We start from the raw sequence: 22,358 nt of genomic DNA, 5'->3' as shown, positions 1-22,358 counted from the left end.
ATGATGAAAGAGATGAGACAGTCACAGGCAGGCCAAATCAGTATTGGTTGCTCTGCCAAGTTGTCAACATGGTGAGAGAGATGAGGCAGTCACAGCCAGGCCGAATCAGTTCTGGCTGCTCCACCGTGTTGACAATAATCATGGTGAGAGAGATGAGACAGTCACAGCCAGGCCAAAATCAGTCTTGGCTGCTCTGCCAAGTTGTCAACATGGTGAGAGAGAAAAGGAAGTCACAACCGGGCCGAATCAGTCCTGGCTGCTCCACCGTGTTGACAATAATCATGGTGAGAGAGATGAGACAGTCACAGCCAGGCCAAAATCAGTCTTGGCTGCTCTGCCAAGTTGTCAACATGGTGAGAGAGATGAGACAGTCACAGCCAGGCCGAATCAGTCATGGCTGTTTGAGTTCCGGGGAGGTAGCGTTGTCAGGGCCAGGATTCATACTGGTGATAAACCATTCAATGGGAACTCAGGTGAATGTGATCATCTGAGGAATCGGATATGGATTCATACTGGCGATAAACAATGTTAACTCAAGTGACTGTGGTCATCTGAGACATGTGAATTCATCATCATCATCATGTCCCGCAGCGGCCATACGACCATTGGGGCGACCCTGAGCAGCTTAACGATACAACACGGTGTCGTTAAGCTGTGTCTCAAGCAGTTTTGTAGGACGAGGTTCGGTCCAGAGATTGGTTTGGAGGTTGGTCGCCGACCTACGCCTTGTCTGAGTAGTTTCAGCCACTCTTCACATTTGAATTGCTTGAGATATTGGGCAAGTCATGTTAGTTCGTAACTTCGCTGCCACGCAGGGAGTTGTATCACATCGCCACAATGAAAAGTAAAGGTTTTGACTATCGGTGTCTATGGCGCCCCGCTCCGAGCAACCGCCTGCATGGCTTTCGTACTGCGCCATCCCCCGCTTCACGAGCGCGGAAGTTTTCTCGTCCCTACTGAAACCCCAGCGCTATATGCTCTTTTACAAAAACTCCTTGATGTGGAGATCTGGGAATGCCTTTGGAGGGAGTTCTTTCAGGTAGAACACAGGTTACCAACGAGAAAAATGCTTCAAACTTTTCAAGTAAAAAATATTGGATTTTATTCACATTCACATAAATATACATATACATGTAATTTGCCACATTCGAATACAATGAATAACAGACCCAAGTTGACCCTTGTCTCTCTGCATCTCAGGTGCACGAGCTTGGCAATATAATAATAGTACATGTAACAAGTTGGCTCCATTATTTTTCTACTATTCCCAATCCTTGGACGTTCATGGCTGGGGTTATGTCATAATACTGTATTTACATTGAGAACCAGGAACTCGTATGAGAATTGGGAAAAAGAATAGTGTGAGAGACTGGTCAAAATAATGTAATCAAACTAATAGTTTAGCATGTCGACGACAGACGGCACAGTGATCAAACATCTGCCACGCAGTGATGGGTGTGGGCGTTAACCGTCTGATGTGTCACGTGTTATTAAAAGGGTTGACAAGCGTCAGGTTGAACAGCATCTTGACACGCAAGGCTCAACGAGGTCGAACTTCAAGACTGCCTGTCCAACTTTTACCATTTGAGGAAATGTGTCTGACGCCATAAAACGATATGTCCGTATTAACAAGCATATCTTAGATTCTTGGTATTGGGGACGTCCGCAGTAACTAACTTATCACAAAGCATCACGGAACCTGGACATTTCAAGACAAGATTCAACCAACGTACATAATATAATATATACATTTTGTACTAACATTGTATTTTGGTGAGAATGTTAAGAATGTTAGCACCAAATAAAACATCTATGTACATAAGTACACAGCCTTATTTTAGCATGGAAGTGTCAACTTCCTGGATTATAGAGTGCATGGCATTGCCTTGTCTGTATTATAGAGTGCATGGCATTGCCTTGTCTGTATTATAGAGTGCATGGCATTGCCTTGTATGTCCTGAACATATCTGAAAAGACAGTACTGACAAAGGAATATCAAGAATGTTATACATGTACCTTGATAGTGTAGGCTATAGTGTCTGCCGCGCGTTTTGGTGTATTCGAAACCACTTTCGGTTCCTCTTCCACACATAAGTGCAAGAGGTCGATAGTTGAACTATAAGGCTCGGGAAGGTTTGAATTACACGCCTGAAGAGGGTTAAAACAAGCATAAGAACGGGTTATTAAAGCAACCTCTTACTGATAAAACAAAGTGCAATGCTGCGAAATCGTCTCGCATCGGTCTTTAAAATCAAAATGATGGTATAAAATCGAACGTTTTGTTTTGTGGGAATTTGTCGTTTAAAACTCAAACATTACAATGCTACTGACGACAACAACAAGAAATGTTTTTCTATGTGAAGACAACAAACTTCTGTGACACGCAGATGTTAGCGACTTCTGCTACCTCTGTGCGTTTCTATCTCAGACGCGTCATAACAAAATATAAATTGTGTTATCGTGGATAATCAGATTCATAATCTTTCTTTCTATCTGTCTGATCGGGATAATATATCTCAAACCGTGATAAAGTTAGAGGAAGTAAGCTGTGCATGACGGCATGTCTCCTTAAAGATTTCAATGGACAAAAACATGGCAAACTTAGATATACCGGTAACCTGAATTGAACATAATCAGTATTGAATATTGCACCATCAAATATAAAACGTTGAGCGATTTTTACATGGAATATATACAGTGTACATCATACACAGACCAGTAAGGCCAGCTGCTAATGGCAGCCTTCTGATTTTCAAGAGCTACACAACAATATAAGGATGAATTTTTATACTTTCTTGGACCTTGGATGTGACATGAGCTTAGTAAGAAAACAGCTTGATTGGCATTGATCACTACGAGAGAAAAAACACTAAGCTTTTTTGTCTCAATGTATTCATACATCCTCTATACGTTGATCCTAATGTCACAGTCCACTCTACCTTCAATATATAGTAGCCTATCATCGAAACGACCAAGTCGAATCTGCCATGGACTCTTCATAGATTCTATCATCAGAATACCGTCATAGATTATGATCAAGGTATGCCGGCTAACCGTAGTCGAAATCGACCTCATCCTTCCCTGAACTAGCTTAAAAATCAATTACGTGGTCTCCTTTTGCTCTGAAAAACCAGAATCTGCATCATCAACATCAGAGTCAGGATTCTGCATCGAAGAGAGGACAGCTTGGTCATTTTTCAATTTGTCAATGTCATTTCCCACTTCTAAAGCGACAATTCGTGACTGCAACAAATCTAAGTCATCCACAACATCATTGTCCTTTTCGAAATCAGATTCAGTGTCGTCGCCCATTGGGTCTTGTAGCACGACCGCATCACCGCTGCTACTATCACTAGCTACGCTCCCCAAATCTGACCGCACAACATAGTCCTCGGGGTCAAATTCATCCTCTTCCTCCTCCAGCGACAGCATACATGCGCAGTTCGCTTCTGCACATCTGTCGTCTGCCTCGTAGTCCTCTGGCTCCACACCTTCCGAGATGTCGTTCAGTTTTGGCGCAGAAGACGACTTTTCGACGGAAGGTTTGAAATTTTCGGCAGTGCTCAACAGTTTCTTTCTCAAAGGCATAGCACCACCAGGCTTAGGGAGAGATTTCGTTCGTTGCATCAAAAGCCGTGCTCGTTGTTTTGAATTTTTCTCCGTCATGAACGCGCGCAACGCAAGAGACAGTTTTTCATGCAACATCACAGCTATAGCTTTGGCTTTCGATTCGTTTTTACACAACACAGCATGGCACCTTAAGTCTACTTTCATCTTTTTGCCTTCATGTCTATAAACCCAGACGAATAGCTTCGGATATTGCGGAGGGGCAATAACGTATGTAATCCTATGTGCCCGGTACTCCGTGAATCCCTGATCTCGAGTTTTCACTTTCATGCCGTACGCAGTCACGGTCAATTCCATGTCTTTCCCCGCGCTTGCGGAGCGCTCGTAGTTCTTCCAAATGATATTCACCGGCTTATCCACGCAGCCCTCCCCCTTCATCATTGCAGTGTGGACATTGCCGAGATATAGGACCTTGTGTGTCGGATCCTTTTCCGTAATGGTCAGAGACTTTCGTTTAGATTTGAAGATATTCATTTTGGTTGCATTAGTCCTTTTCGGCATGAACTATGAGTTAGGACATGTTGCGACGTCGGTTGTTGCAGCAAAACGAATTCCTTGACAGGTCGCTTCAACAAGTGATGTGATGCAGTCGACTCAACTGAAAAGATATGGAAAGGAAAGATCAATGAGACGAACGCCTGCCAGATTTAGCACAATTTCGGGGGGGGGGGGGTGGAGGATATATCCATCATCTGATCCACGTGATTGCAGGGCATCTTGACACTAATATATCGACAAAATGTAGTCGCAGGATGATTGAGATTGTAGAACCCCTCTTGATCAAGGTCAAACTAAGTACTAAGGGTGTGGTCGTCGGGTTAAATTTACAAGGTTACCAACCATACTGCGTCCAGAATGTAAGGCTTTCTAGTTGAACCCATTCAGGGAGGTGAAGGTCAAGAAACTGACCCTGCTGGTCAACATACGTGGATCGATCGTCACGTAGACGCTGCTATTGTTCTGAGCATGATCTGTTCATGAAGACGAAATTCGGTCACAACACACTTGTGAAAACCAAAAGCCCATTGTCACCCTGGTCACCCATGTCGTCCTTTTGCCACAGATATTGAGTAAGGGCACAATTAGTGAATACGTTCTTCATAATCACTTGAGATTTGAAGTAAATATTTCGGTGACACTGATAAGCGGGTGTGGCGATGACTGAGTTTGCCCAGACGGCGTGTTCAAAGTCTAAATCGTGTGAGGAGGAAGAGAAGGAGAGGGAAAAGAAGAAGACGCCAATTTCTATTCGTGTCCGGCAGAAAATACGAGCGATATTTACGTCGCGACCGCAGATAACCCAGGTTGACAATTCTCACTTGGCACCAATGTCACCTGACAACAACGGTAATAGATATCGTGTTTATATCGATCTGATAGTACCAATTAATACACCCAAAGGCATTACATTGATTTGAAGAAACTCAATCCTAGCAATCTAGAACAGGGACACCCATGTCCTCGCCAAATGTCGATCAGTGACGACAGTGGCGTTGATTGCCCCGAGAGATTGAACGACCAACGCCCTTGTCTTGTCAGAGCCATCTGCATCTAATACTCGAACTCCAGCAGGTTCGAAACCACACGCAGATGTTTACCGCGCAGGGCCAGTGGTCGGGGTGCTACAAGAGCCAACGTCATGGGGTGGGGGGGGGGCAAAAACGTACCCTCCATGCCATCCATTGAACAACCACGCACGCCATACCTTTTCACTGGCAATGCGTAACTCGCAAATCAAGATAACATTTTCATTTCAGATATTAATGTTTACCTTAGTCTCTAAATTGTATCGATAATTTACATAACAAACAATAATTGCAGTTACTGTAGTGGCAACCAATTCTTCTGTGGAACAGGAAAATGACCGGACTGATATAGAGGAACCGATAGACGGGGCCGTCAATTCGATAAATAATATTCTGAACTGATGACTCTACGTCAACAGCAATCCAATGACATTGTGCAAGAATTTGTGTGGCTAAACCTCTCTTGTAACAACACACACGCACACCCTGTCTAAACTTGGTCTTCACATGCAATATACAAGGCGCATATTGCTCGTGTGCACCCAAAACAGTCACGAAATTTCTATTTGGTGAGAACATGGTACTGCACATCTAAAGCGCCTAAACAGCTGGGGAAAGTTGTGTCAGTTCTTTGCTTCAAGGTAAGTATTCTTATAGTTTTGAATTCGTAGTTTCAAAAAATAGCCTAACATTTCGTTCAAATGCTGCATTTTTGTGTGAAATCACCAAAAAACCAGTGTCATTTCACGTGAAACGGACTATATTAAGAACTCCATCAAACCACAAAATAAAATAATTCGTCCAGTTGGCCACAACGAAGGACACAAACTCCCGCGCACATGGTTTCCAGGGAAACGGCGTCCATCCAACTCGGAACACTTGTTGGTTTTCTGATATTGTCAAGATATTGAAATATCAGATACACGAAAACGACCACCTGATAAAACGACCACCAGACCACGCACTGGGAACACAGGTCACGTCCAAGTATACTTGACCAGCATACTTGATCGAACCACATTATTATGTTTACTCCGACCACACTTTGTGAGATGCATCGAGGAGCTTGGCTCAGTCAGAAACAACAAAAGTCCACACTGAAAGATCAGTGGGTCAAGAGGTTTATGTAGGCCACTTATACCCCATTGGCTGTAGGTCTGTGAACATGCCGAGTATGGGAACCTCTCTTGAGGGACCCCGTTGAATCAAAATCTGAGCCCCTCTCTCTATGCTAACCTCGGTGACACTACTGCGAATATATAACACGAAATGTTGCATTGTCCTAGGGCGATTACATCAGCACACAAAACGATCTCATCAATTGTCTAATGGATTTGCACGTCTCTTGATAAGCGAAGCTGATTACGTTGGAAAATGAGAGACACAGACGTCTGCGGGCACGATGAATATGTGATTTAATGTCGAGGGAAATAACATACATCCTATGCTCCCGCCATGGTATTCATTACTTGTTGCGTAACTGTTGCTCTCACAACTAGAAAATATCAAGCGCTCGTTTGGTCGCTGTGGGAATATACTCAGCTGTAAGCTACAGCGTATTACTCGTTTACAACATTCTACCAGTAGTTAGCTAAGGGCAGTATTCATCTGGCCTATACCTGCAGATGTGGCTCAACTTATTGCCAAGTTGCCCTTCTCGTTTGACTCTCAAACGCCCCAGTATACTATGATTGTACTGTGATGGCTTACCGGATAAAAGAGTGTCCCATGATATATATTGTTGTGATCTGGCCGGCAATCCTGCAAAGACAAGAATAAAGCTATCACTGTCAAAATGCCACCATTGACCTTCATAAAAGCCTCGAATCTCACGAACCAGAACGAAAGAGAAGGAAATTTGACATTTGAAAATTGCAGTTAAATTCAAGAGAGTTAAAAATATTTTTTGACGGGATATTTTTAATTCCTTGATGTTTGCCCCACCATTGTATTGAAAAGCTATCATCTGAAAGAAATGAGGTCAACGGCGACTGCAAATGATGGCGAAGGCGAGTGAATACAATGGAAGATTGCACAGACATTCCTTTTATTACATGAGAATGGAAGTTTCATGTTGCTGTGTTGAATTCCGAATGAATTTTACCATACAATCTCACGATGCACGTACAGTGATATCGATATATCGGTAGACTTATTTTTCAAAACTGAATACGCAGGGACACACATGGAAAAACTATCAATATGTTTCCATTTTCCCGTATAACAACTTTGGCAGGGAAATATTAAATACTATGGAGATTTAGCACAGATAACGTAGCACAAAGCACGAACCTCTATCGAGTCATCATGTCCTGTGCTAATCTATGACTGCCCCGGGAGTCCAGTTTATATCTGCGCGACACCCGTAAACCATCTCCTATACTTAGTAACGTTAGTACGAGGAATTGATGAAATGTTCAAAGGATTCGTCGAAAAGATACATTTCCACGCCGTGTACATACTTTGTCAGTCGTAGCTCGTCGTAAGGTTGCGAGACCTGGCTTTTACGAGAAATGACACCCGAACAACAATGGTATACGTATACATGCACGCGTCTCCGTTTGAGTCATGACCGAATGGATCCCTCAGTAGCAGCTATCTCCCGTACCAAACCAATGTTCAGTCCGTTAATGATGGTTTCAAAGATGTCAAGAGTAGTCCTTTCGCATTTTCGGCAGTTGCTGGTAATTCGTCGTTATTCATAAGACGGGGAATTGTTCCGCGAAAACTCCCTACACTGATCTAAAGACATTTAGAAAAATAACAACTCACCAAGTGCGAAAGTGACAAGAACTATCTCGAACACATTAAAAAAACGACATTGTATATCAAGAATAAAACCTTGTATTGTGAAATGACACTTTTAGATATGCGTCACCTCAATGCAGGTTCTGAGAAGAGGGAAGAACAGGGTCTTTGCCTGTCTTTCACAAATCCATATCGTCACAACTTTTCAAGAAAATAGGCTTCCAGTCCTCATAGCCCCATGTCCTATGGCATCACATTAAGTCAAATTCATAAAGATAACATTTAAATATTATGAAAAGAGTTCTCAAAAGATTGGTATGAATGGTTGAGATATCAAATAGAATGGACTCGGCGCGGACAGAGCAATAAACTTCCTTCTGTAGGCAAACATGCCATTGACACGATCCGTGCAAGCATGGAGGGGCTTTGTCGCCGGGAGGCATCATATCACTGTTTGCAGAGCATCGGGCCGGCTTTACTGGTGGCCTGTCTTGTGATAATTCACGTCCATACTCAGATGTTGTATCAGTCAATGATAGCTAAACAACCATACGTCGCAAGGTGTCGGAAAAAAGAATAGATATACATGGAGCATGTAGTTGAGTACGTAAATACATACATGTGAACGGACGGCGTTGGAGGTAGAAAAACCTGGGTGGGATCGGTTGATTTGTGTAAAGTGGCCGCGGGAGGTGAACCATGGGACAAGGGTGCCAATAACATCGTCTTTTCCCCAACAGTCGGGGCCAACACGAAAAAAAGTGATTGTTCCTTTGTCACGATTCATCCTGATTGCTTATATCACATAAAAACATGATTGTGTAAATTCCCACAAAAACATTTGGTTAACGATTTTTTGGGATTGATCGACGAACATACAAGCATAAATAATGTCGATGTACTGCGATATAGGAGAGCCGCCTGTCGGTGTCTTCGTGTAACGTAATCCTACCTTCTGGTTCATACCTACAAACTCCCTTTAATACCCATGCCCTTCCGACTGAAAGGTTTCATTTCGGCATGGTTCAGGCCGAGTTGTAGCAAGCAGTGAGACCAGTGTACCTTCTAAGCTTTTTTGAATTGGATGATATGTACGTTACAAAAGTACTTCACATATCTTATGACGTAATCATCAAATTAAAGCTTGTTGTAGTGGAATGTTTGCAATCATAGAAAATCGAGTTCTTGTGTAGACATTGGTACACCAATCCCGTGAAAGCCTGTCCAATTGACAGGCCTGAGGAATGTCACACAGAAGCACCCAAGGAGAACAGTTAATCATTCCCTCGACAATGTGGAAAGACCAACAGGCCTACTTACATTGTGTTACAGTACAGTACTTCGAGCTTCAAGTCATTCTATGGACAATAAGAATGTTCAAAGAATAAGTAACGTCACTCCTTGAATACAGTGGAGCAGTTAGCTGTTAGATGCCTCACTTTTATGGGTTGTTTTAGAACCCAAAAATCTAAGGACATGCTGTGCTTAAATTGTAAGAAGTGAAAAGTTAACTACATGTACACGTATGGGAGAACTAATAAACTTCGATGTAGTTTCATCATAGAAGCCAAGTTCGTCTACAAGACTCTATAGACCCCTAAATATTTGCGCTTTTTCATTTTTGCTATTCGCGAAAAATAGTTATTTTTGCTGTTCGCGAAAATTTCTGAAAACAAATAATTTTCACGAATCGCGAAGATTAGGTGGTTGACAGTAGTGGTTGTGTCCCAGATCTGCTCATCAGTTTCCCCTCTCGATCGTTTGGCATTGATCTCGGATTGATAAACAAGTTCTCTGAACCTCCAACCAAATAGATCAATGCCATGACAATGTTACCTGGCAACACGATCTGTAATGCCAAGTAGTGTATTAACCCTTAGATACCCATGGCCACAGCAACTCGGCAACGAAAGTGCTCAGATGATTTACGCTGCTACAAGCAAGGAATAACGAGGACCAAAGTAGGCCAGGTTAAGTTACACGAAGTTACCGATAGGGACCGCTCCTATCTCACAGTACATCGAAACTAGTCATGCTTGTAATAGAAATATTATGATTTAATTGATTTATGATATCTAATCGGTTTTGGGTGGCAAAAGATATTTTCAGTTGCGCGGTCCCTTAGTTGGGTTCGTAAGATTGATCCCGCCCATGTTGACCTTACATTAGAAACCTTTCAGGTCTTGCAACCACACAAGGCCATCTATACAACCAATTACTGATACCCACAATATTGTTCATAAATGCGTCGCAATACCTATAACATGAAATCTCAATTTCATACACCAGGGCATAAAACCATTTAATGATTCGTTCGGTAGACAATCAGAACGCGGTGTTATTTGCTAGAATGTCCAATCGATGTACATGCATGTTTACAATTCTTTGTGAGGTCGTTCAGGAAAAAATCAGGATCGCTGACGGAATTCGTCATTCACAACTCTCCTCAAGCAGAAATCACGTAGGACTTCCAGGTGACAGGTTTTGACCAATCAAAACCCCCGTATAATATCATGGCCGTGCTGTCTGTGCCGAACAAGCATGCTAGCTCTCATCTGATTGGTCAATACCTGCCAGGAAGTCCCAAATTGTTGCTTGAGAGGCGGAATGAAAACAATCGCAACGTCTCTGGTATTTCTAATATAGGCCTTTTGTTGGTCCCTTAACACTGCAGAATCAACCAAGTAGTATTTAAACCACATTATACATTCATGAAGCCTTGATGTGATATTAGTCCATTCCGTTAGATTTAAATCGAGCTTATGGGATTGTTACGTCACATTGCCTGGTGTTCCATTAGCCAATGTAGAGCACCGTAACAAACGAATATTGCCCCAACTTGTACTAATTCATTACGAGTAACTTTAATTGACACATCAATACATTGGATGGCTACGGCCCGGTGAATGTGGATGCGAATGAAAAAAAGTGGACTTCATGGCGGATGACTTCATGGTGAAATCATGGGTTTTTTTGTGTTTTACCAAAACATTGGTCATTTACTACTGAAACTTATAAGCCATGGACCATCTGCGATCTGCAAACGGCGATGACGCACAAACCATATACAGAAGTTTGGGAGGAGGTATTCTTTGTCATCATGATTCAGTTCGTATGACATCAATCTTCCACTAAAGAGTGGTTTCATGTGACGTCATCACCGGGACAGACAAAAGAAAGCCAGCCCAAATGACCATGACAGCATTTGATTCAGTTCAGTCAGGCAAGACAAATCAACCTGGCTGACCGTGAAAACACTCACCAAGTGTATGGTGACGGATTATGATATTAAAACTACAAGCGCATAATAGAATTATTTGTCCCACGGACACGCTATCGTGGGATACCTAAACATGCTACACCTGTCTAATTTTAAGTCGATATTTGAGATCGAAAGTTTCTGCGCGATTGCTGATTCACGAACATGCCCTCTTAATCATGATAAATAATCAGAAACTCATGCACTACTGATTATGCTCCGACACGAATTTCTGATTTTGAGTAATTTGATTAAAAGTATATAATTCAGGTCTCAGGTCTTGAGCAAACGTGGTATTAGGGAAATTGAGAACAGCGACTTATTAAGGATCCTTCCGGATATAACTCCGTAAGAGGACGAATTTCGTGTACACTTCTATCCGAATACGCATAAGGAAGGATCCGTGATAAGTCCCTGATCTTTCGCATAACTGTGTGGATGGCCCGAGAAGCGTGTCCTCATGATGGGTCTGGAGGGTACTGATTTACGGCGACTTGCAATTGGTCTTCATGCTTGGAAAAGTACACCTGCTTAGGGATGGGGGTTTCTATCCGGGGCAGGACCTGGGTTTTTTATACCAACATCTTGTCCCTGGATATTAATTGCATGAGAAGGATAACTGGAATGTGTTTGTGGACCGAAAGCTCGGGGAACTGCGGACCCGAGACCACATACGCCAGCTCACCAATCCATAAAGCCAACAAGGCACCCATAGGTCAATCTGAATTCCCAATTAAATATTTCATGCCCTTATATCGCAAACAAATTGATTTCATTCTCAAATATAATGGCAGGTGAGAACTAGAATTCAAAGCATGCACTTCTAGAAATCAATACTAAATGAAATAGTACATTTGCAGTTTGTGTACATGTATGTATATTTCATGCTTAAACATAGTTGAGCACAAAATTCTGGTAGCTGACAATTTTGAAGAAAATGAGTGGACCCCAGAAATCGGTGGATTTACCGGCATTATAAAAACCTGTGATAACTATTTTCTCTCAGCATGCCAGGAGCTTGTCTGGCACTGCTGGTACACTGATGCAGGCCTGTGCCCATCTTTAAAATTTGAAATTTGTAATTGAATTTGAAACATGTCCAATTGCGTAAATACGTCCTGAATATAAATGTCAACATATCCTTTGTGTAGACAGATATACAAATACTATACATACCAAGTTTCAGCAAAGTTGCATGTATGATAACTTCACTACGGCATTGTGTGTAACTGCATTTCTATTTTCCTGACCCATGATGAAATACGAAAGGCGTACACCTTTAAAATGACTCTCTCTCAACACGGTCAAGTATAATGCATTGTCTAATGAATATCCGGAGAAATCGACTCATGCCTCATAATTACTATGGTTTTAGACCATTCAAGCCATTAGGTCATTAATATGTGTACTTGAATTCAATGTCACGATGACAAAGGGCAGTAAGTATACCCTATATTACAGGCGTATGGAGAGAAGAATTTTAATTATACAATGGTATTCGAAACAAGAACGTAATGATCACCATTTTAACACTTACATGAAAAATGCGTCACGATTAAGACATCACATCAAGAATATTCAGTAGAGAATGACCAAGTTTTGATGTTCAGTAGAAACCTCTCCATCAAGGACACCCTTTGGACTGACAAATGATGTTCTTAATAGGGAGGTGTTCGGTTACAGAGGTCAAATTGAACAGAAATGACCGATTCGGCAACAAAGCAAGTGTCCTTAATAGAGAGGTTGTCCTGCTTAATGAGGTGTCCGCCGTTAAGGGAGGTTCCACTGTTACAGTATTTCCTTCACCTGGAGTAATATTGGAAGACTTCTAACAGTGAGTAGGCCTATATTCCTTGTGGCTTTTCTCCGATGTCATGATACAATGATATACAACCACATCAGTTATTATTGGCCATTTGATATGGTGACGAGTATTTTAGATAGGCTCAAGTAGGCCTATGATCAACAATATATTGACTTCCTGGGATGGCATGATGTGACCTCTCGGTTAGGTGACATTCCAGTGTCATATAAATAAGTGGTTAATGTTTAGACAACATCGAAGACATTTCCGGCCCAGGCCAGGTCAATTACAATGTATGAACTGTAATCATGGTAATCCAGGCCGATGGCTCAGTTGTTTGGGCATTATCAAATATTTTAGAAAGTATCCTTTGCGCGGCATTCCAAAAGCTGCATTTGCGTCATGTCAACACTAAGCAAAGTCAAATGGTAGGGCCAAGGCATCGGTTAAAATTTACAATCCTCGATCGTAAATTTTCTCCTTTCGAGTACATGAACTGGAAAAAGTCCATGGAAGAGTATGTTCACTGAACGATTATGATGTTTTGTCAGTAAAAAGAAGTCGCCTCTCTGCTTTGTCCTACCGTAAAGTTAATGGATTGAAAATTGTATTAACCGTAACCAGACACGCCCATTCGACATGCAACAGATGACGAAGTTTCTCTCACACCCATCACACGTTATAACGAAAATGACATGACAACAACGGATATGTACAGCATTGAATGCCCACCGCACATCTCGAAAGAGAAACTTAAACATTCTATATTGTATGCAGACTATTTTCAATACAAATTTTATTGATCTCGGGCGACTCGCTTACCTTGCCTTACCTTATGATATTTCGCATCCACGTTGGCTCCAACGAAAGTGGTCCGAGAGACCAAAATTTGGCGACAGGTCTAGTCCAGAATAAAATCTAACCGGCTACCAGTGTATGTCACTGTATGTATGTATTATGTGACCCCACCTGGCCTATGATCTCTTTTGAACATAGTATATACGTCCACATTGCATACTCGATTATGACTGAGCTATATATTGAATAGAATAATCGACCGATAATAGTGGCATTGGGCTGCGACAGGCAACAGAACGTAGAGACGCACAGCGGCTGATCTGGAACTGTTGTTCCCGCTGAAGCACACCAAGGAAGTGGAATCGAATTTCCTTGCACACATGGAGCACATTCCATGCTATGTGAAACCAATTCTCACAGTGCTTTCTGGCATTGGCGGAAAATCTGCAACCCAAATAGGTCTAGTTCTAAATCCGAACATGCTAAAACTGCTCTCTAGGACTCATCTCATCTTAACTGAACCTTTGTCAGCATTTTGTATACAATCCTGATCTCTCCTTAAGGTGGAACTAACCTACTTAAGAGCCCTTACAATGTTTTGTGTTTTTCTTTGGCATTGTCCCCGCTTCTCGATTATTGCTATCAAGGAGAGAACCTAGCAAAAGGAAATACCTCAGGGGTGAACTTGAGCTAAAGAGCAACTGCCCTGATTGACGAAGTTCGTATTGGGCCGCATGCGCAGCAGGATTCTCCCGCCTCGAGCGACTAGATGAGGCGCTGGTGATGTCGCATTCACTTGGGGGAAGAGGGCGGAACGCCCAAAAATGTCATCACTGAGTCTACCCTCTCCTCCTGGGTAGGCCACATTCTCACAAAACAAACGATGGCACGTGTGGTGTAGGGCCATTATATTGTTCTTAGTATCATCAGGGCTCCGCTATCTGGTTTGGCGGCCGCTAAACCACCGTTATATATCTTAGCAGGCCGCAAAGTTCGCTCCGTTAGGCTTAGCGGCCGCTATGCCACTGCCAAGTTAGCGGTACCTCAAGGGTTTGGTCATGGGGTGCTGCAAAGTTAAGTAGCGATCACTAAAACTTAGTGCTTGCTAAACTAACCAGGCTTTGAACAACGGGGCCCTGGTATCATTCTCTCGGATGGTTCACTAAAACTTAGTGCTTGCTAAACTAACCAGGCTTTGAACAACGGGGCCCTGGTATCATTCTCTCGGATGGTTCACTAAAACTTAGTGCTTGCTAAACTAACCAGGCTTTGAACAACGGGGCCCTGGTATCATTCTCTCGGATGGTTCCTTCATGAGATACAGATGAAAAATGAAGACTACTAATACGTATATGATAAATTATTCTAAGTAATTTTATTTCCAACTTTGAGAGTACCTTAGTTTGTAAAATCCAGATACACCACGAACAAATGAAATAAGCACACAATTCTGCTTGCATCTAACACCTCTTGTAGCACCAAAAATGGCGCAATTCATATAACGCGCGTGTTGGCTCATCGTGGCGCGTTTTGTCGTTGCGGTGCGTTTTGGTGCGTTCCGAAACTCGTCAGAAATATTCCATCTCATCTCAAGGCTCAGTGATTTGGCTCACACCCAAGTACACACACCCACATTGGACAAAACTTGTTTTAAAAACCTTCGAGCGCTTCCCTTTCATTACAAAGAAAAAAAAAAGTTTTGGGCCTTATAAAATGTGGGATCAGGAATGTTTATGAGGATGGAAAGAAAAAAGTATAAAATTGTCCCATAGCCTGCTGCACCGAAATAAAAGCAGAAACAGAAAACATTAAACTGTTCAAATGCTGATTGCATTCATAGCTCAAGAAGAACTTCTGGAGCTCGATCCGAAATTGCCGTGTGTCACCATCTATACATGCGATGTGAGAGAAACATAGTCCTCTCGGTATATATCTCCAAAACAATAGGACAGACTTCTGTCGTCCAGGTTAACGTCAACCAGATGATCATAACAATCCTGATAAAAAATAAGTGTTTTAGACTTGCATTCCAGAAGGACTTTAATTTCGGTCGCACTGTTTCAATGATGGCGACTGGGTGCGAAATTCATTCCGCGGCTCGACTGTCATTATGCAGTTGACGCCAAGGATGAGAGACCGCCCAAGTCGGCTCAACTCTTCGACTCCATGACGGTTCAATCTATGATAAAGTTTCAAGAGAGGATGATTCGGGGGGAAATTCCTGCCGTATCTTGTAAATCGACAACTTACAAACCCCTCGTTGTCTCCCAACGGCATGCAACTTCTTAACTCGTCATGAGAACTGCGAACAGCATATCATACCCACAACATATGGCCATGATGAATCAAGGATCAACCTCCCCCATTATTCATCTGGTGGCTGAAGCTGTTCTTGTTGTTGCTGCTGTTCTGGTTGCTGAAACTGTTCTTGTTGCTGCTGTTGCTGTTGATGTTGCTGTTGCTGTTGCTGTTGTTGTTGTTGTGGCGGTGGTGGGTGAATTACCTTCAATTGCTGTTCTCTTTTCTGGTTTATGTAAGCCTGATACGCCCGTTTCCTTCTCATTCTTCGGATATATCTGAGTCGAGCCTGCACTTTGTCGTGGAAGCCCAGAACTTGTGATTTTGGCCTCTTTAAACCAGGTAATGGCGCCTTTTTAATACCACTGCCATCTTTATGGCTGTCGTTTCCCTGTACTGCCTCCCGCCGATTTCTCTTCGAGCCAGGGCTTTCTACACTGGGCTTTTTCACGGCCTTCCGCGCCTTATTTTTCAGGAAACCCTTCACTGACGGATCTTTAGCGGGTTCCCTCTTCTTTTGTGCCTTCCGCACTTTAGCTGCAGCTTGGCCTTGACCTTGACCTCTGATTTGACCTTGAACCTTATGTACTGGAATATCCTTGACCTTTGGTTTCTTAATACGCTTCCTCCCAGCTGCAAGATGAGCTTCAACAGCCAAAATCTTGTTTTGCTGATGAGGATCACTTTTTGCCGGACCGATGCAGTACTTTAGATTCTTCGAGTGTTTTGCTGGACCCCTTTTCAGAACCGAGAAGCTATGTTTCGAAATAAACTTAGATGTATCATAATCAAACATATTCTTCAAAAGAATGTTTATGGCCGATTGGTCAAATCTATGACAGTTTAAATAACGCGCATGCTTGGAAGCTTTATTGGTCTTCAGTCCATTGCAGCGCCGCTTAGACAGCAGCGGCGCCAAACAAAACCTCTCCAACCCACACAGCACCAACCATTTCGTGAACTTCCGCTCGATATCTTTCGTGTGGTAAATTATCATCGGTGCCGTCTGCGTCTGCCCGCTGACTTTCAACCTCCGCATGTTTGTTGGAAGGTACTTCAGCATCCCAGGGTGGGTCACGCTGTACGTGGAGTAGGCGTGTTTGATTCCAAAGATCTTGATGCCAGTTTCTTTCGCCTCCTTGATGGCCTGACTTAGGTCACCAGTCGTAAGCCGGGTGGAGGACTCCAACCAAAGAACTGACCCATACTCGTTCAAGGCAAGCTGTAAAGAAAGGAGAGAAGAAATCAACGCATGATATACGTAGGAGGGTAAGGGGTAGAGATTATCTAGAGGCCTCCAGGACCAGGTGACCAGTGGGTGTGACTTGCATTTAAAAATACTTGATTGAATACATACTTGTAGCAAAATCGGTTTCCAATGGAACTTCATCAGCAGACGAACATATGGCGGGAACTTGCGGAACGGGAACTCGATTAACCTCACATTGCACAGTCTGACCAGCTGTAAGAATAAGTAAAGGTCATTTACAATAACAAAGCCCGCTCGCACTTCGGCCTAAATTTCTCTTGTTTTTCAGTCTTATCAAATGGTTATCAGGGAAATCTGGATAACATCGACCCCCACAAAGAGCTTACAGGTCGGTCAATTGGCCGTAATGAACCTGTTGTTAAGTGTTTGTGCTGTAAAGTATTCAAAAGGTCGATGTTAGATAAATCTATCAGCACTTACTGTTGACTTTTGCTTCGAAGTCAATCCAAGATTATACACCATTATTTTGTCCCTCGGCAGATGGCGTTGCGCCGATTCTATCGTGTCAAGTCCCTCTTCGTATCTCCTATTGGACAATGGCAGAACCATGGTGGGCTTTGGGGCGTTGGCCAGCGTCACGTAGTGCGGGTACCTCTTCAATACAAATCTCACCATGGGGCTGTCGTTCTCGAAATAGAACTTCATGCCGGAAGCAACACCTGGCATCACGGGACGGTAAGCGGAAGCACCCATCTGTTCGCGCAGGCGTAGTAGCTTGGAGAGTTTACTTCCGGCTTTTGGATGCCAAATGTGTACGGATGGATGTTTGTACTCACTTCTTGATTCCTGGAAGAAAATCACACAAGTTACATCACCAAAATGCAGATCACAAACTTCTACTTAAATGAGATTTTAGGAAAAATATTTTGCCTAAAATCAAGTTATTTGCCAACATGGCCAAGTAGATGCTAAATAGAACATCAAACGAAAAAGAAACTTTAAAAATATTTCATTTCATTTATATTTTCATACAGTTGTCAGATATAATGTTTTAGTTCTTAAACATCTGGTTTGGCATAAGTCGTGAAGCAAACTATTAAAAGTCTCTTGCTGAATTTCCAGCGCCGGATGCTGATTAATAAATTGGACTATAGATACAGTGTCATAACCATAATATTGATTTGATATTTAAGTAATGTGTTGCTATGGATGCCAATTACAACTAAACCTTTGTGATGTGTATGTTGTTTATCAATACTGCTGACTGGACTTAAAAATGGTACAATTGAAGAACTTTTCAAAAACTTCCCCGAAATGATAGCACAGTTCTGTGCAGTGGTTGTCAAATTTGTTTCATAACAGATACTAGCCCTCCCAGCTGAACACCTATGAGAGAACAAGCTCCAATCTCCACTGAAACCGGAAGAGTCCAAACACTTGGCTAGTTCTCACTAAGCGACAGTTACGAATAGCAAGGCTCGGAGATTGCAACACAACAAAGCATGTTGATCTCTTATGATGTGTTTGTTTTTTAGTGTTGCAAGGCAGTTTTGGCCATAGCTTGCTCATTTCAAGTCTGTCTACGGCGAGTTTTCAGTAATCGTGAGTGTATGGAAAAGTCGCGGCCCTGGTGGAAGCCATTTCTGCACTGCCAAACATGCCCTACGTCTCCCTCAATTAAATAACTGTGTGGATTCAGCAGTAACAGGAGTGTTTTATCAGTGAATTGATCACAGAGCAATATATGAGCAGGACACCTGGATGTAACAGATGTCTCACTGAGAGTTTAAGCAATAATCCACAGACACGCAGTGGCTGTGACAACGGTGGGCCTGCTGAAAATTAATTAACACATAATATTCTCATCATCGTATGGTGTATATGGGCGCAGGTATTTCAAGCTGTGACATCGTTGGATGAATGCTTTTATCGATATATTAGAGTGTGTGTAAGCTCGTTCACCTACCCGTGTTATGTCATCCTTGCTCATCATGTACAACGTGCCAAACACTGTGATTACGAAGGCAATCAATGTCACATATTTCAATATAAACCTGCATCTAAAGTTTGGATAGGGATCCATTGTGAACATCTCCTGGAAATGAGTCCTTAACGAAATGATAAAAAGTGAAGATTTCGGTCCTTTATTGATCCCTTGTAGTGATTCCTCACTTCATGTTACTCCTCAGCCGAAGTCAGTCCCTTTTGAAACATTTAACTGCGATTTTTTTTGTTTAATATCAATTACATGCGCTTATTATGCCTTTTGGAACGATTCTTCAGCGAGCGTCCTTCTTAAGTTGGAAGGTTGTATCAATAGTAAGTGAATAATCACTCCATAGGTCGTCGTGGAAGCTGTATTGAAACGTAGGAACTGTACTCTACTTTTAGGACTCCAGCGGACCCTTACAGCCCTTAAGACACATGTAAATTGAAGCTAATTGATAACTGTCTTGTTGATGGTTTATCCTTAGTTATATCCCAAATTTCTACCCAGTCTCTTCAGTCACAAATTCGATATTTCAGTGTAGCACACTCCGAAAGACTAGGCACTCTCCATGAGTTTTCCATAAATTCCAATAATGAATTGCGCGTCAGAATCACACGAGTTCGACAAGATGTTGCAACTGTCAATAATAATCTCTTACCATCTAATATATCACACAAAAGATCCTATTGGAAAGTCCAAGCACACGTTGCATTGTATCTGAAAGGACTGCAATTCCACTTTCGTCCGCGTGGGGTCGCTTTCAATGTTGTTCCGGTTTAAGATCATCTATGTGTCGTTAGGCGCGTGTATCATCTGTCCTGCCGGTGAAACCACAGCTGGTCTAACGGTCTATAGTCTGCTCTGCTTAATGACGTTAGTATTCACATCTGGTGTGTTTGCGATTATCCACTCAGCACATATCCATAGGCACAGTTAAGGCAATCACCGTTAACTGTATGCAGACCTCAATGTTGAGCCATACTCTGTAATCATTGAATCAAAAGCAGCTGAAAATGACAGCATATTACTCATTCTGGCCACTGGTCTTAAAAGACACCCTTGCCGTATCATGAGGCCAAATGAACCAACGTGTCAACGCATCGACTGCCAGTTGCATGAAGTAGAAATCAAAACGAGTCAAGTTGTCGGCAAGAACACTGTTTACCACGGATCCACTGTCATCAAAAGCCTCTGCAATGATGACCAATACCTCTGTTATAGCAGCTCTCAAATCCTGATCGTATTCACCGCACCAACTGTATCAACCCCAACATTCATTGTCCTTTTCGGACACAGATCCGTCGATTTCAACCGCAGACTGTTGATTTCAATCTCCGACACCAGCCACCTTTCTAAAAACAGAAGCAGAGTCGTCGCTTCTTTTAGGAGACGGTCAATTCTGTGAGGTAACCTTGAATTGGCCATAGGGGCCGGTGAAGTACGCCAAATTGTCACCTAAGACGGTCTGCGGTCATTTTTTAGCAGATGTAAGCATCTTGTGATAGAATCACAGCATCAGTTCTCTCCTTGTTTGGTATCCCTGTATATGGGCCTGCTTTATCGCTCAAAGAGGCCAGGCGAACTAATGCACACGTAGATCTCTACTCAAATCGCGAAGTCCAACTTCGGAAGTGTTTGGAAAGGATACGGAAATTACCGAATACAATACGCCCTGGATCTCCTTCTTTAGCCTTTTCCTTATGACCGCCGCGAATTGGCAACTCATTTGCTCGAATCCAAACAGCTTCTGCCGTTTCCCAACAAATTCACTTTCATTATACCCGAAACATAATCGTCAAAGGATTGATGACACTTTTTGGTAGATACAGTTCATGCTTCCTAGAAGCTGCAAAAGTCTCTTTCAGCCAAGTTTGAATATTTAAACCGGGGTAATCCGAAAGAAGGAATTCAGTCCAGTTTCATCACAGGGACCAAGGCGATGAAATTATCATAGGCGCAAGCATAAGTTACTGCTCGTCCTCCTGCGCCTCTGAATGCAGCTTTAGTAGAGCAACACAGTGTAACATCCAATGATATTTAAATTCAATTCAATTTTCATTCAAAACACATTCCCACATAACATATTACACACGTGTCGCACCTGTACATATTTCGTATGAATAGAATGCATCACAATACGTACAAGATCAATTATCGGATGCCCCCAGGTTATACACTTGCACTTCGTCAATATAGATGCATGAGCCTAATGTGGAAATGTACAGAGGGTACACACGAATATAGGCCTAGCTGTGTCAATATCCGCATTGATTTCACCCTTGTGTAAATGTATTTAGGATCTTCCCGTTGAAACTTCCATTCTAATATCGACTATTAACTCATGAGGCACAAGAACAATTCTGCTCGAAATACACCCGCTTGTGATATGGTTGCACCTTGATGACCGAAGACAGATGCACCTGTTTTATACTACAGTGATGACCACTTATGATATTGCTGTTCATGGGAACATACTAGTACAGTAAACAAACCAATAGCGGGAGGTTTGGATCATTTCAGTGTTCCCCAACAGAGTCCTAGGAACAATAACTTTAGCACACCGGAATTTCCCGGCAGTCATCATCCAGTGGTCGCCAGCTTGCGTGCCATGCGTAGTCGCCTCTCCAACACCTGGAGCAATTGAACACGTGGCTGTTTACTTTGTTCATTTGAATTCTATTGAATGGCGCCATAGCAGCACTTCATCACAGTATGTCCACGAATGCCTTGTTCTGTTGGCGTATCGAGTGAATTTTGTATTGTATAGCATTAAGCATAAAACCAGAGTCAGTAGTATGGTCTCAGCTGCTCCTCCACTCGCAGACGTTACAAAGCGAGGTCGTTGATGCCAAGTCTTGGCCTGAAGTTCAGGATGAGCATTGAGAGAAGAACCGAAAGGGTAAATAAATCTTAGTTGCACGAGTCCGAATGAGACACCAGACTCGTCACCAAAAACAAATTTAAGAAAACGTAAAATGATTCAGTGACAGTTCACAAACGGCATTGATATGTGATAATACTTTTCGTAAATGGCCCCACGTAATCATATCACAGAACTATCAATCTAAATCAATATAGCTTAGTTTGTGCATTAATCT

General features: G+C 42.5%; 2 protein-coding genes across 7 annotated transcripts; both read right to left on the bottom strand.

The window, feature by feature from the left end:
- Nucleotides 1-1,085: 1,085 nt before the first annotated feature.
- LOC135494270 (protein FAM43A-like) lies at nt 1,086-14,046 on the bottom strand. Of its 6 annotated transcripts, none has more exons than XM_064782181.1 (3): nt 13,787-14,046; nt 6,864-6,914; nt 1,086-4,225 (listed from the first exon to the last, which is right to left on the bottom strand). In XM_064782181.1, the coding sequence occupies exon 3, from the start codon at nt 4,126-4,128 to the stop codon at nt 3,103-3,105; it is 1,026 nt and encodes a 341-aa protein (XP_064638251.1). In that variant the 5' UTR covers nt 4,129-4,225; nt 6,864-6,914; nt 13,787-14,046; the 3' UTR covers nt 1,086-3,102. The 6 variants fall into 6 exon arrangements, with proteins under 6 accessions (XP_064638251.1, XP_064638248.1, XP_064638253.1 ...); XM_064782178.1 differs by having other exon boundaries at nt 13,797-14,046; XM_064782183.1 differs by lacking the exon at nt 13,787-14,046 and adding an exon at nt 12,698-12,716.
- A 1,065-nt stretch (nt 14,047-15,111) lies between these two features.
- Nucleotides 15,112-21,357, bottom strand: LOC135494797 (uncharacterized). The gene is made up of 4 exons (XM_064783081.1): nt 19,237-21,357; nt 17,751-18,116; nt 17,418-17,522; nt 15,112-17,282 (listed from the first exon to the last, which is right to left on the bottom strand). The coding sequence occupies exons 1-4, from the start codon at nt 19,360-19,362 to the stop codon at nt 16,128-16,130; spliced, it is 1,752 nt and encodes a 583-aa protein (XP_064639151.1). The 5' UTR covers nt 19,363-21,357; the 3' UTR covers nt 15,112-16,127.
- Between the last annotated feature and the right edge of the window lie 1,001 nt (nt 21,358-22,358).

Source organism: Lineus longissimus, chromosome 10, assembly GCF_910592395.1.
Source record: "Lineus longissimus chromosome 10, tnLinLong1.2, whole genome shotgun sequence".
Classification (NCBI taxonomy): domain Eukaryota; kingdom Metazoa; phylum Nemertea; class Pilidiophora; order Heteronemertea; family Lineidae; genus Lineus; species Lineus longissimus.
The sequence above is the reverse complement of the archived record's forward strand: the minus strand, read 5'-3'. Positions and strand labels throughout refer to the sequence as shown.

Coding starts and splice junctions, on each gene's coding strand:
- LOC135494270 (XM_064782181.1), bottom strand. CDS start 4,128: ATGCCGAAAAGGACTAATGCAACCAAAATGAATATCTTCAAATCTAAA.
- LOC135494797 (XM_064783081.1), bottom strand. CDS start 19,362: ATGTTCACAATGGATCCCTATCCAAACTTTAGATGCAGGTTTATATTG. Junction 17,523..17,750: donor CTTCGAAGCAAAAGTCAACA/GTAAGTGCTGAT, acceptor TTATTCTTACAG/CTGGTCAGACTGTGCAATGT. Junction 17,283..17,417: donor GGAAACCGATTTTGCTACAA/GTATGTATTCAA, acceptor CTTTCTTTACAG/CTTGCCTTGAACGAGTATGG.